We start from the raw sequence: 12,351 nt of genomic DNA, 5'->3' as shown, positions 1-12,351 counted from the left end.
ATGACCGTGTTCGAATAAACCTGAAAATAAAATTATGTTGTCAGTAACACATCGCTGTTATCGTGTGCACGGCTTCAAGTTTCAACAAACCATGTTTTTCCCGTCATATTGTCTCCATTCTGCTGTTTTGTCAGAATATGACATTGTGAGGGTTGTTTTTATTGAAGATATTATTGCATCAGGTGAACAAGATTCTGTAATTTCTTGCTCTATTATGTGAGTTAGACGTGTTGAGCTATTCACACATTTCACGGGTTTCCCAATTTCTTGTTGGCAGACCACCCTCTTTGAGCGGGCTATGAAGATGAGCAAGGTGGGCAACCAGACCAACTCCCAGGACCCGCAGGCTGTCAACTCGCGGGTCTTCGTGGGAAACCTCAACACCTTCCAGTGCTCCAAGACCGACGTCGAGAGGATGTTCCAGCGCTACGGCCGGATAGCGGGTGAGTCCAAAGCGCTGCGCAACTTTATATACCAGGCGCAGATCACACGAGGTTAGTGTTCAGAACGAGCAACATATGGGTCGTGTTCTTTCTCAAAGTTACGACCTCGCACTGGCATTAGGTAAACCGAGTAAACCTTAAATCCACTGTAACACATGAGGTTTTGAACCCCGTCCTATCCAGTGTGTTAACCTTCGGAACACCAAGCTCCCAAATCAACAACATGTACCAGCAGGAGGCAAATGAGACCCCTCACAATAATAATCTCAGCGTATCAAAGTGAAATGCCTAGATTCTGCTGACGACCTCGCTGTCCTCACTAAGACTAGTGAGGTAACGGAGTACCACACGAAGTTATACGAGATAGAAGGCCTTCAAATATCATATGAGAAGACTCATTTGATGAAAAATTTACATAAAAGTATCAGAAGAAACTAAATATGGGACAGTTTTACGTATGTTGTCTTCTAAATATCTCCGAGAAATCGTAGTGCCCTCTGTAGTAGACGGTAAAACAAATTTAGAAAGAGCTACCAAACTCCAAAAAGCGTACAGAATAACGTGGAATCACTGCAGAAACAAGTTACATGTAATGCGAAACTACGTCAATACAAGACAGTGCATGAAGCAGTATACGTATCAGAAGCTATCTCTCTAGGAGGCCATTCAAAACTGATGAAACTGCAACGGAAGAGCGAAAAGTTTTAAGAAATATTTCTCGTCCCACTCACGTAAATGGCATATAGCTTAAAAGAAAAATTACGCACCTATACACATACGTAGACAAGGTCACTGAAGCAATACACAGAAGCCGGCCGGTGTTGCCGAGCGGTTCTAGGCGCTTCAGTCTGAAACCACGCGACCGCTACGGTCGCAGGTTCGAATCCTGCCTCGGGCATGGATGTGTGTGATGTCCTTAGGTTAGTTAGTTTTAAGTAGTTCTAAGTTCTAGGGGACTTATGACCTCAGATGTTGAGTCCTATACTGCTCAGAGGCATTTGAATACACAGAAGACAGTAGAAATTATATTTTGTATCTGGTCTAGCGCAGTTCCACTTGCGAAGCCGGACGGGCAGGACATTGTTTACTTATGCTCAGTCACAGCGCTACCGGTATTGCAAGGTTGGCATTTAGGTGACGTTTTGTACTTTGTGTGCGTACGTTCTATGCCGAATACGTCTTCGTCTTAGTTTAAATGTGCTCTTAGCAGCGGCATTGATCGCTTTTTTTTCCCGGCGTGAATGTCTATTTCATATAAAGGTAAGTGAGTTCTTCTTTTGGTAAGTCGACACGTTATGTGCAGCGCAGTTCTCTGGAAATCCATGACTGGTAGATGCTTTTGTTTGCCGCCCGGTGTGGTCGTGCGGTTCTAGGCGCTTCAGTCTGGAACCGCGTGACCGCTACGGTCGCAGGTTCGAATCCTGATTCGGGCATGGGTGTGTGTGATGTCCTTAGGTTAGTTAGGTTTAAGTAGTTCTAAGTTCTAGGGGACTGATGAACGCAGATGTTAAGTCCCATAGTGCTCAGAGCCATTTGAACCATTTTTTGCTTTTGTTTTGACTTCGGATCACATACAGACAGCATATTTTGACACAGAACTGTAAGTTCTCTTTGTTGTATTTGTGAATCCCCCACAAGTAGAAATATTACTGCTCAAATTGGGTTCCAGGTTACTTTGCGTCAGAGGTGACTCAGTACAGTCCTCCCTGTGAACGCCGAAGTTCAGTGTACGAATGTTCGTGTGTTCAATCTGCCTGCTGAGGTAGATTTGCTCAAGGATGGAAGACTTAAAAACGTTCGACTAGAACAGTGGTCAGCCAGTACAGACTTCAGTGCTACAGCGGGGTCCGTTCCGTAGAAACACAGTTAAAACAGGGTATCCCGTCTCATTTACATGTCCTTAATTACCGTACACATACAGAGGGCGGGTGTGGACGTGCGTTTTGTGTAACGAGAGTGTTTGAGAAGGGTTTTTGTTTTGCGATCTGCTCTTGAACACTGATGTAAGTCCTCGATCAGTGACTGGACAATGTTCTGATGATGATGCCCACGGGCCAATTTCGCTGCAGGTGGTTTTCCACCTTACGACCTAAGACGGGTTTTGATGTAACGGCTCATCACACGCATGTTTATGTTATACAAAATAATAGGCGCCGTGCACTGACACTGCTGACGCCGTTCCCTCAGTCTTTCCCCCCCCCCCCCCCCCCGTCTCTACCCACCCTCTCCTACGAACTCCTACATATACTAATTCTCCGGGTAGTAGCGATGGAGTGAGGACATTGCTGAACGATTTTTGCACATGTTTCCTCTGAATTTCTCCAAGGTCGGAATAGCTGCTGCCTTGTCACATGTCCCAGCCGTTCGCACGGGTGGCGAAGGGGGGGGGGGGGGGGGGGGGGGCAAGAGCTTCACATGATTTCCCTCCCTTGTCTTCGCTACGGGGCTCCAAGTGTGCCGACAGCTTCCAATTCAGGGCTGGCAATGAGTTACTTGGATGCAGGAAACTATCCTCCTACCTCGCCAGCGGCGGAGGATAACTTGCCTACCATACGGCCGACGTAAACGACGAATCCAGGTAGATCGTGCGCTTGCAAAGAGAAAACAACAGCGTAACGGTTCCGCAGAACGTGGGCTGTGAATGTCGAAGGGAGTAATACGTTGGTTTTTTTTTTTTTTTTTACCGCTTAAGCCTGTTTTTATTCTGACTGAAGACTGAAACATACAGCTTTATTATAATAAATGTTAATAGAATTGAATCAGATCTGCGTTTGGCTTCGTTGCGTTAGTTTATTTACGATTCCTGTGCTGATATTGTGCTTTTAAAAGTTTCATTTACCAGTTCCTCTTCCGGCATTTCAAACTGTTTGTAATGTGGCTCCCGAAAATGTGACGGGTGCCGCTCTTTTCTTTCGTGAGTATATTCCCATAGTCGTAAGGACATCACACACATCCATTCCCGAGGCAGGATTCGAACCTGCGACCGTAGCGGTCGGTCGATTCCAGACTGCAGCGCCTAGAACTGCACGGCCTCTCCGGCCGGCGAGAGTTAAGTGAATTGCTCATTCGAAGCGTTTGTTTGACGTATGGACCACAAATATTCCTCCTTGGTTAGTTAGATACATGTTTCTTATCGCCACCTCTTTGAGTCGTTGTTTATGCGACAGGATTTTTGCAGTTGAGGTGGTACCCGTTTCCTTTTCCGACCACTGTGCTGTGGCGGCCATTGGAAACCTTGGACGACAACGTGCGAAACTGTTACGAACACAGTGGTTCAAAATGGTTCAAATGGCTCTGAGCACTATGCGACTTAACTTCTGAGGTCATCAGTCCCCTAGAACTTAGAACTACTTAAACCTAACTAACCCAAATACATCACACACATCCATGCCCGAGGCAGGATTCGAACCTGCGACCGTAGCGGTCGCTCGGTTCCAGACTGTAGCGCCTAGAACCGCCTGGCCACTCCGGCTGGCCGAACACAGTGGATGCTGAATGTCTGCCACCTCGAGGATAGCGCGCTGGATGATGTGGCTAGCGCCGTATGGTAGCGTTGGCACCGCTCCGCTGTGCGTTATTCTTCGCCGTGGGATTGGTGGACAGAGGTTCAGCGGAGCCGAACTTTCGTCAGTGCTTAATATCATACTGTGCCGCTCGACGAATTTTATTACACTCGTCTGGGTACTCTACGCGAACAAGCAGTTGACTTCCTCTACGGATCCAAGACTTTCGCCGCATTAAAGCAAATCCGCTGCAGCTAAAGCGCATCAGATGGAGGGTTTACAGGTGGAATCAAAACCTCGTTCGCTTCTTGAAATTGAATTGACGCCCTTGTATCAGTTACTTTCCCGCTAGTCGCGACGACATCGCTCCTTCGTTACGACTCTCACAGTTTCAGATGGTCGCCAAGTGACTGCACAATGCTGTATTGTACGACAGCCACCAATTTTTTTTCCATCGTGTACAAACTTTAGAGGTTGATCGATGAGGGAATACGGAACAAAAAAGGTCTAATGAGCTTATGTCCGGAAATTATTCAATCACAAATTGTTACCGAGACTGCGGTCTAATACGCGCTGTACTATGCAGCCACAGTTGCAGTATGTGTTGCAAATGGTTTAAATGTGCGTCAGCGCATGTTTTGTGTCACACATTAACGCCAGCCAGGCTGCATCCAAACAGTGGCAAAGGCAGCATGAATAGGCTGCTCCAGTGTCTCCACATCTCGAATAGGCTCTTCATAAACGAAACTTTTGAGATGGCGCCATAACCAGGAATCGCACGGTTTGAGATCCGCTGAACGGGTAGGCCATGTAACAGGACCCATTGTCCGATCCATCGACCAGGTAAGACACGTTTGAGATGCGTCAGGATGTTACCGGTGAAGTGGGCTGGAGCACCATCATGTAGTAGCCACATAAACCTTTCGAATCATCAGTGGCACTTCTTGCAGCAGGGAAGCAACGTCACCCGCAAGAAATGCTGATAGTTATGGCCTTTTAGGCGACATGAAAGGAAAACTGGTCTCAAAATACGGTCGCCAATTATCCCGGCCAAACAGTCCGGCTTCACTGATGCTGATGATTCGCTGTCGCCAAACCTTGGGGCTTCAGCATCCCACAGATGACTGTTATCCAATTTTAATATACCACTCCGCTTGAAGGTGCCCTCATCTGTGAATAGGATGGATAAAAAACTCGGAAACGTGGTTACTTGGTGAAGAAACCAACGACAAAGCTGTTGCCGATATGGGAAGTCTGTCGCTAGTAAGCCCTGCGCACGCTGTCAGTCAAAAGGGTAGGAACAGTTGTCATGGAGAATGTTTCATACGCTCGTCTGGCTTACCCTGTACCGGCGGGTCGACTGCCTGGTACTGACACGACGGTCGCCTTCCACAGTGTTAATTACATTTTCCTACAAGTCTGATATTCGAAAATTTCGGGTACGTTCTTCATGATTTACTTCTTCCTGAAACGACCTTGCCTCATACAAACGGTGAAACACTGTTCAGGCATTGAATGCTGTGGTTGTTGTCAGTGGCGATAGATCTCCTGGTACAATCTTGCTGCCCACCGACAATTGCCATTTGCCTTTATGTAAGTAAACACCATCTCGGCAAGCTCTAGACTGGAATACGGAACCGTTGTGTACAACGCTCTACAAGGTAAGGCAGCAAGAGATGTGAATCGGACACATTACCAATTACTATGGCAGGAGACGGCGCTAGGGCATGACGTATGAGAAATAGCACCACCCTCTAGGAGGAAACCATGCATACTATAACTGTGGCTGCATGGTACAGCGCTATTAGAGCGCAGGCTCTGTAACAATGTGTGATTCTGAATAAATGGCCTCTTGCATGGAAACCATGTATTTACGTACATAACTTCATTAGACCTTTTTTGTTCCATATCCTCTCATAGATCAATCCCTAGAATTTTTACATGGTGCAAAATATCACATGCGGGGGCTGACAATGGTGCTCATAGTGCTAAGTGGGAAGATCAGAACCCTGAATTTCTGGGCGCCCGTAAATCACCTGGTCTAAGGAGTTTTATGTCCACTTTAGGCCCATCCTGAATGCGAGTTTTACGACAGTGTTAAACGGAATTATATCATGGGAGACCTGCGCCCGCAGTCTTTAAGTAGTATAGGATAATATCAATAATAAAACACACTGGCCGTGTCATGGGGCATACTTCTAGTCCTCACACTTTGGTAAAGTTTGATTATAAAACTGTTGCGAGGGAAACCACTAGGCAGGTTATCTTCACTGTTGGCGAATGCGACTTAAGAGAGCATCGGGGTTGCTTTCCTAGCCGCCCGACTTTTACTCTAAGTGCAACACCAGGATGTGATTTCTGGTGCTGCAGACCTTTTTGTTCACTGCGTTCTTGTTTTTCTAGATTTTAACAAGGCATTTGACCGTGTTTCTCATAATTATTTGGTCGGTGTGTTCCAGATACTCGGTTTTACTCCTGAGGCCCGTTTTACGGCATTGTGGCGAAAATTCTTGTTAATGGTCAGCTGAAGCCAACGATCGCTATTAGTCGGGCTCGGGACGCGCCCCGGGCAGTCTGTTTTCCATGTCCACATTTGTTCTCGCTGTGGACCCTCTGCTTCACCGTCTCTCACTTAACGTGGAATAACAGTTTCTCGTGCGACTCCCATGGCTAGGGCGTATGCCGACGATGTGGAGGCTCTTCTCCGCCGTAGTGATGGATTTCCCTTTCTAAAGGCGCTGTTAGAAGATTATTGTCGAGTCTCTGGTGCATGATTGAATGAGGGCAATACTAAAATTCGGAGCTTCGTTGAAACTGCTGTACCGTGGGCTAGAATGGCATGATTCAATGGGTGTCATGGCTGATCGTTGCCCTGTAAAATGGTGACACGTAACTTGAAAAATGTAATTGACAAAATCCAGGAGGCCATACTCGAACACGAACGGCACCAAGTTACGCTTCTCCAAAAAGTTCGCACTTAGTATGTATTGTGTAAGACATTTTACTTTGCCGAATTTTTCTCACTCCCTGCGATAATCCCAAAAAAATGTTGCAGCATTAGTCTGGGCGATTTTTATGGAAACGTTACAGATTTAGGTAGCACTATACGACGAACCACCAAATCACGTATTTTAGAAGGTTTTGGGCACCTCTGACATCAAGACCACAGCTTCTACTTTATACATTTGGCGTGCGATTCTGATTGTTACCCGTAGTTTTAAACTATGCCACGTCAGGGAGTCTTACTTTGCAGTGAGCTATTTGGGTGCCGATGTACCTCCGAGACCGGTATTTACGAGTCGTTCTTTGCTCGCTCGCTGGGAGGGGGCGGTCTGTCCCAGTCCCATATAACTACTTCCGCCGCGGATCCCCTGGAAGACAGTGTTGAACTGTACTAGCCTCCTGGTTCATTCCATGACAGTGGCCTCTTCTTCGCATAGAGTCGTAAATAAATTGATCCCCACTAACGACCATTTGCACCGGATTGGGTTCAGTGGCACAGTAACCTTGGCTCCTGTAGATACCATCAATCATGGGTTTACCTGCTGTGGACATTTGGCGAACCTGTACCGGCTCCGGTAGAAACAGTTGGCTCTCCTTACCAGATCTGGTGACACCGCCTACACCACTGATATTGTTCCGTGGCTTGCAACTTTTTTTCACGGAGAACGAACAATAATAATATAATGTGGCTGCTTGGTCATTTTGTACACTGACGTTTCACCCGTATATGCGTTGTGCATGCTGTTGCTGCCGGCAACTTCCCCGCTTTCAAGACACCTTTACCAACATTGTCATACGTACTTTCTACCGGCAGGGCATTGGCTGAGATCGGATGCGGATGCCGGATGCTTTTAATAGCATGTTATGTTGCAATAAAGGCTACGGGTAGTGGAAACGTAATAGCATTTATGTAGGTAAATAAATAAATTCAGTGTAGCGTAATTAGTAGAGACGCTGTGTTACAATGGTACAGGAGTTCGCATCTCACTGTCTTCAGAGTTTCTTTCCGTCAACCAGATTCCTAAATCACTGTGGGGCTTTTTATATGAAATTAACAGAGATAATTTTTAATGTAAAAAGAAAAATGTGATCTAACGGTTAAGTGCTTATATGAAGACAAGAAGTTGTTGGATCCGATACCGTATGGATCATTCTTTTTCACTCCGTCTTTTTAACTGACGTTCACCTTTCAGTTATATGGAAAATTCCCTAGAAACGAAACGCAGCTCGGAATGTAGCTCACTTTCCCCTGTTGAATGATTTGTTAGGGACATACAAGTCAGCTAAGTGACACTTAATTGGTTGCAATCGCTTCAGAACAACTGCATAGCGAAAAACAACGTGCCAATGCAAAACCTATGGTTTTATATTCTTTATGCGTAAAATAAAACGTTTTCTGAAAATCTACTTCAGCATTAGATGCAGCTTTCCTTGGTTTATACAAAGGTTTGCACCAGATAACTCAACTTTCGGCTTTCAGGTTTCCTTCAGTCAAACGTAGATGCGAACACGATTCTTTGTGTCGTGGAGCTAAAGATATTATTTTCTGAACACTTTCAAGTTATACAGAAATTAAACGAAAGACTGATGAATCTCCACTGGTGAACCAGAGATTTAGGTCTCTTAGAGACTGATACGGAAATTGCTTCTTCACTATCCTGGCACGAATTTTTTTTTCTATCAAATGGTAGATTCAAGTTTTGTAGCAAGCATTTTCGCATCCGTTACCATACTATTAAAGCCCTTTCCTGATCTCACCTTCTTCAAAAACTGCCAACATTTTCAACTAGATCGACAGCAATAATTCTTTGGAAAACTTTGCTGACATGATCAATTTCAAACACAATTTCATACCAGAGCACTGCACAACAAAAAAGTCTGAATTCCTGCATCTTTCTTGTAATACCAGTGGTGCTGCTTGTTCAAAAAGTACCTAGTTTAGAATCTTCGCTAGCCTCATAACACATCGCACTCTTGTGCAGTGTAGCATCTTTGAGGCTCCAAGGCACCAGTTCGGCTTTCCCAAAGGGTACCACTGAGAGGTTTTACAGCCACATGAGACGCAAGCTTCTTCAAAACTCCCCATAGATAGGTAGATGCAAAAAAGAAACTGAAAAGTACTGTAACAGTATTGAAAATGTTGACAGTAGTAGGACACGACTCCGCTGCATCATTCACGGCAAAGTTTAACGAATGAGACCCACAACGAACGAAAAATGCTCGGGGATTAAGGTCTTTAATTCCTTACTGAACTTTTAAATTTTTCCCTTTTATATTGGAACCGCTTTCGTATCCTTGGCTTCTAATATTTTTCAAATCGGTTAGAAATCCATCTGTAGCGTCTGTAATTGGAATCAAACTCAGAAAATGTTCTTTCTACAATTATTTCTTAATCATGCACCGCCTGAACGAACTGCCATTTGTTCGATGTCATTGAAGTGTATAGTACAGTCTGAAATAACTTAGTAGTATGTTGCGTTTTTAGATTCATTTCAAATATAATCCTGAACACGTATGATATTAGAGTGATGAATTCTTTTTGTATTACTTTACTGAGATAGTGAACATAGGTTTCATAAGAACTAGCTCTTCGCTGATGCTCTCGCATCACAATATCAAATGTAGGGATGTGCTCACTTAGTATTAAGAAATTGCTATTATTTTCTTTAAAGAAAATATATGTTGTCCTTCTCAACGCCAATTTCTGTTTCGCCAGGAATTGTGTTTTCAGTACATCATACCAGTGTTCACTCTCAGCCCGAATGAGTCTCTGATTTTCTTCATCGATCATTTTGCCTAGATGCAAACGCAAGCGTAATTCTCGCAATAAATGCCATGATTTTATTTTGTTTGGTGATTTTTTGCGCCTGAAAACCCTGACGAAGGCCTACTTACAAGTGGGACAGTTTCAGCACTAAAAAGTTTGCAACAAAAACAAAAAAAATAGAATTTTTGAAACAGGATAAATGAGCTACTGTGTGCAGATTTCTTCCCCGTTAGACCATTTTCTTTTGTAATTTGCAGGAGTAAATCTTCTTTGTCTCTTATCAGCAGGAACGTTAACATCAGTTACTTGAAAAGGACCTCTTTTTACAAGAATTTTTCATGTGTCATCAGTTATTTTATTTGCCCATTGCCGCATTCAGCCGAAAAGTCAACAACGTGTGAGGCAAATGGTTATTTCTGCAGAATATTATGAAATTTGTAATAAGCTAATAAGCAGTTCATATCCCTATGAAGCAGGTTTAGTGTTAATAACGCAAAACTGAGAAGTGTGTGTACAGAAGATCAAGAAATTCACAGCTGCCCCACGTGATGTGTAAAGGAACAGATTTTCATATAAATGTGTCATTTTAGTCGAACGAGGACGAAATAATTCCTACAATTTAATAAAATTTATTTTTCCATCAAAAAACGTTAATGTACCTACACCACGAAGAGAAATGTTCTCTCAGTGAAGTTTGACAAATTCAGATTTGGAATCCTGCACGTTATTAGTGAAACCAGTGAACGAGTGACAGCAATACTGACAAACAAGACTGATGGTTTACAGCCAGCTTATTGCCGGCTGCTCCAACAGTCAGACCGTCAGAGAGAGCGGATCGGTAGTTCCTGCTACTACTCAGGCGAGTACACCGTTCGCTTGTTACACACTTTTACGAGCTTCAGACAGGAGGAGTGCAGTAAAGGATATGAAATGTTATTGTTGTGTACAGATGCGAGCTGAGCTGGCGACCCTTCGCTCACAGCTTCGGGCTGCGTTGGCTTCCGTCACAAAGCTTGAGGCTGCTGGCAGGGGGCGTCACTGTGGGGGATCGAACGAGGAGATGCGAGGGACGTCGAGCGCGTCCCACGTGTCCTGCGTTCGGCCCACTGCTGTGACCCTCCCGGGTACTGCCTGCACTGAGGTTGACCCCCCGCCCGTGGTCGAGTGGGAGATCATTCCAAAGCCTGGCAGGCCGATCGTAAGGCATCCCCGGTTCGTTTGACGAACAGGTTTCGGGCGTTATCTGTGGCTGACGTTGTCTCTGAGCCGGATGCAGTCGTCCTCCCCGTTCCAGAGGAAGCTTCTCGGCGCGCAAGGTCTGGGCATTCACAGAGAATGGGTTTGCTGGTAGTTGGGAGCTCCAACGTTAGGCGCGTAATGGGACCCCTTAGGAACATGGCTGCCAAGGAGGGGAAGGAAGCCAGTGTGTTCATTCCGGGGGGAGTCATTCCGAATGTGGAAAGGGCAGTGTGCGATTTGCAGGGGGGGATGGGAGGGATTTCCTCCCCTCTGCATTAGACCATCCCCTCCTCTGGCTGTAGTTTATGCATCCCAACCTGGGATGTTTATTTCCCACGCACTGCCGAACACTGAAAGTTTTTAATACGGTCTTACTATTAATATGTTTGCTTATTAATTTTGAAAAAGTGTTATGTAGTAGTTAAGCATTTCAAAACATTTAGAACTACATCATCATTCTCATGTTGTCACTGTTGCTTTCGTCTAAGGTGCGTCATCCGTTTACTTGAGAGCTTGCGACGGAAGTAGTGTCGCAGTCAACCCGGAGCAGTCGTACCACAGAGTTGGGTGAGCTGGGGGCTGAAAGTTCCACCCCGGGCCCTGACACAGGGTGGTGACCGGCCCGGTGCCTGTGCGAACAGTTACCGTTAGGCCACCTTTTGGCAACGGTAGGGCGCGGACTAACGCGCCTGGGACGAAAGCACAAATTACTAAATAACGCACCATCGTCTGCTTCTAGTTCCTAGGATACTATTTCGTGGACCTTCTTTAAAAAACAAAGTAAGAGCCTACGGAATATCAGACCAACTGTGTGGGTGGATTGAAGAGTTTTTAGCAAACAGAACACAGCATGTTGTTATCAATGGAGAGACGTCTACAGACGTTAAAGTAACCTCTGGCGTGCCACAGGGGAGTGTTATGGGACCACTGCTTTTCACAATATAAATGACCTAGTAGATAGTGTCGGAAGTTCCATGCGGCTTTTCGCGGATGATGCTGTAGTATACAGAGAAGTTGCAGCATTAGAAAATTGTAGCGAAATGCAGGAAGATCTGCAGCTGATAGGCACTTGGTGCAGGGAGTGGCAACTGTCCCTTAACATAGACAAATGTAATGTATTGCGAATACATAGAAAGAAGGATCCTTTAATGTATGATTATATGATAGCGGAGCAAACACTGGTAGCAGTTACTTCTGTAAAATATCTGGGAGTATGCGCGCGGAACGAGTTGAAGTGGAATGATCATATAAAATTAATTGTTGGTAAGGCGGGTACCAGGTTCAGATGCATTGGGAGAGTGCTTAGAAAATGTAGTCCATCAACAAAGGAGGTGGCTTACAAAACACTCGTTCGACCTATACTTGAGTATTGCTCATCAGTGTGGGATCCGTACCA

General features: G+C 45.1%; 1 protein-coding gene across 1 annotated transcript in view; it reads left to right on the top strand.

The window, feature by feature from the left end:
* LOC126259844 (RNA-binding protein Raly-like) overlaps window positions 1-12,351 on the top strand; it is a 1,182,113-nt gene that overhangs the window by 288,538 nt on the left and 881,224 nt on the right. Inside the window, exon 2 of the mRNA XM_049956900.1 lies at window positions 278-443. Coding sequence (XP_049812857.1) covers window positions 299-443 — 145 coding nt within the window. The 5' untranslated portion in view covers window positions 278-298. The remainder of the gene's footprint in view (window positions 1-277; window positions 444-12,351) is intronic.

The sequence above is a fragment of the Schistocerca nitens genome, chromosome 5 (assembly GCF_023898315.1).
Source record: "Schistocerca nitens isolate TAMUIC-IGC-003100 chromosome 5, iqSchNite1.1, whole genome shotgun sequence".
Lineage (NCBI taxonomy): Eukaryota > Metazoa > Arthropoda > Insecta > Orthoptera > Acrididae > Schistocerca > Schistocerca nitens.
This window is presented reverse-complemented; position numbering and strand designations above follow the sequence as displayed.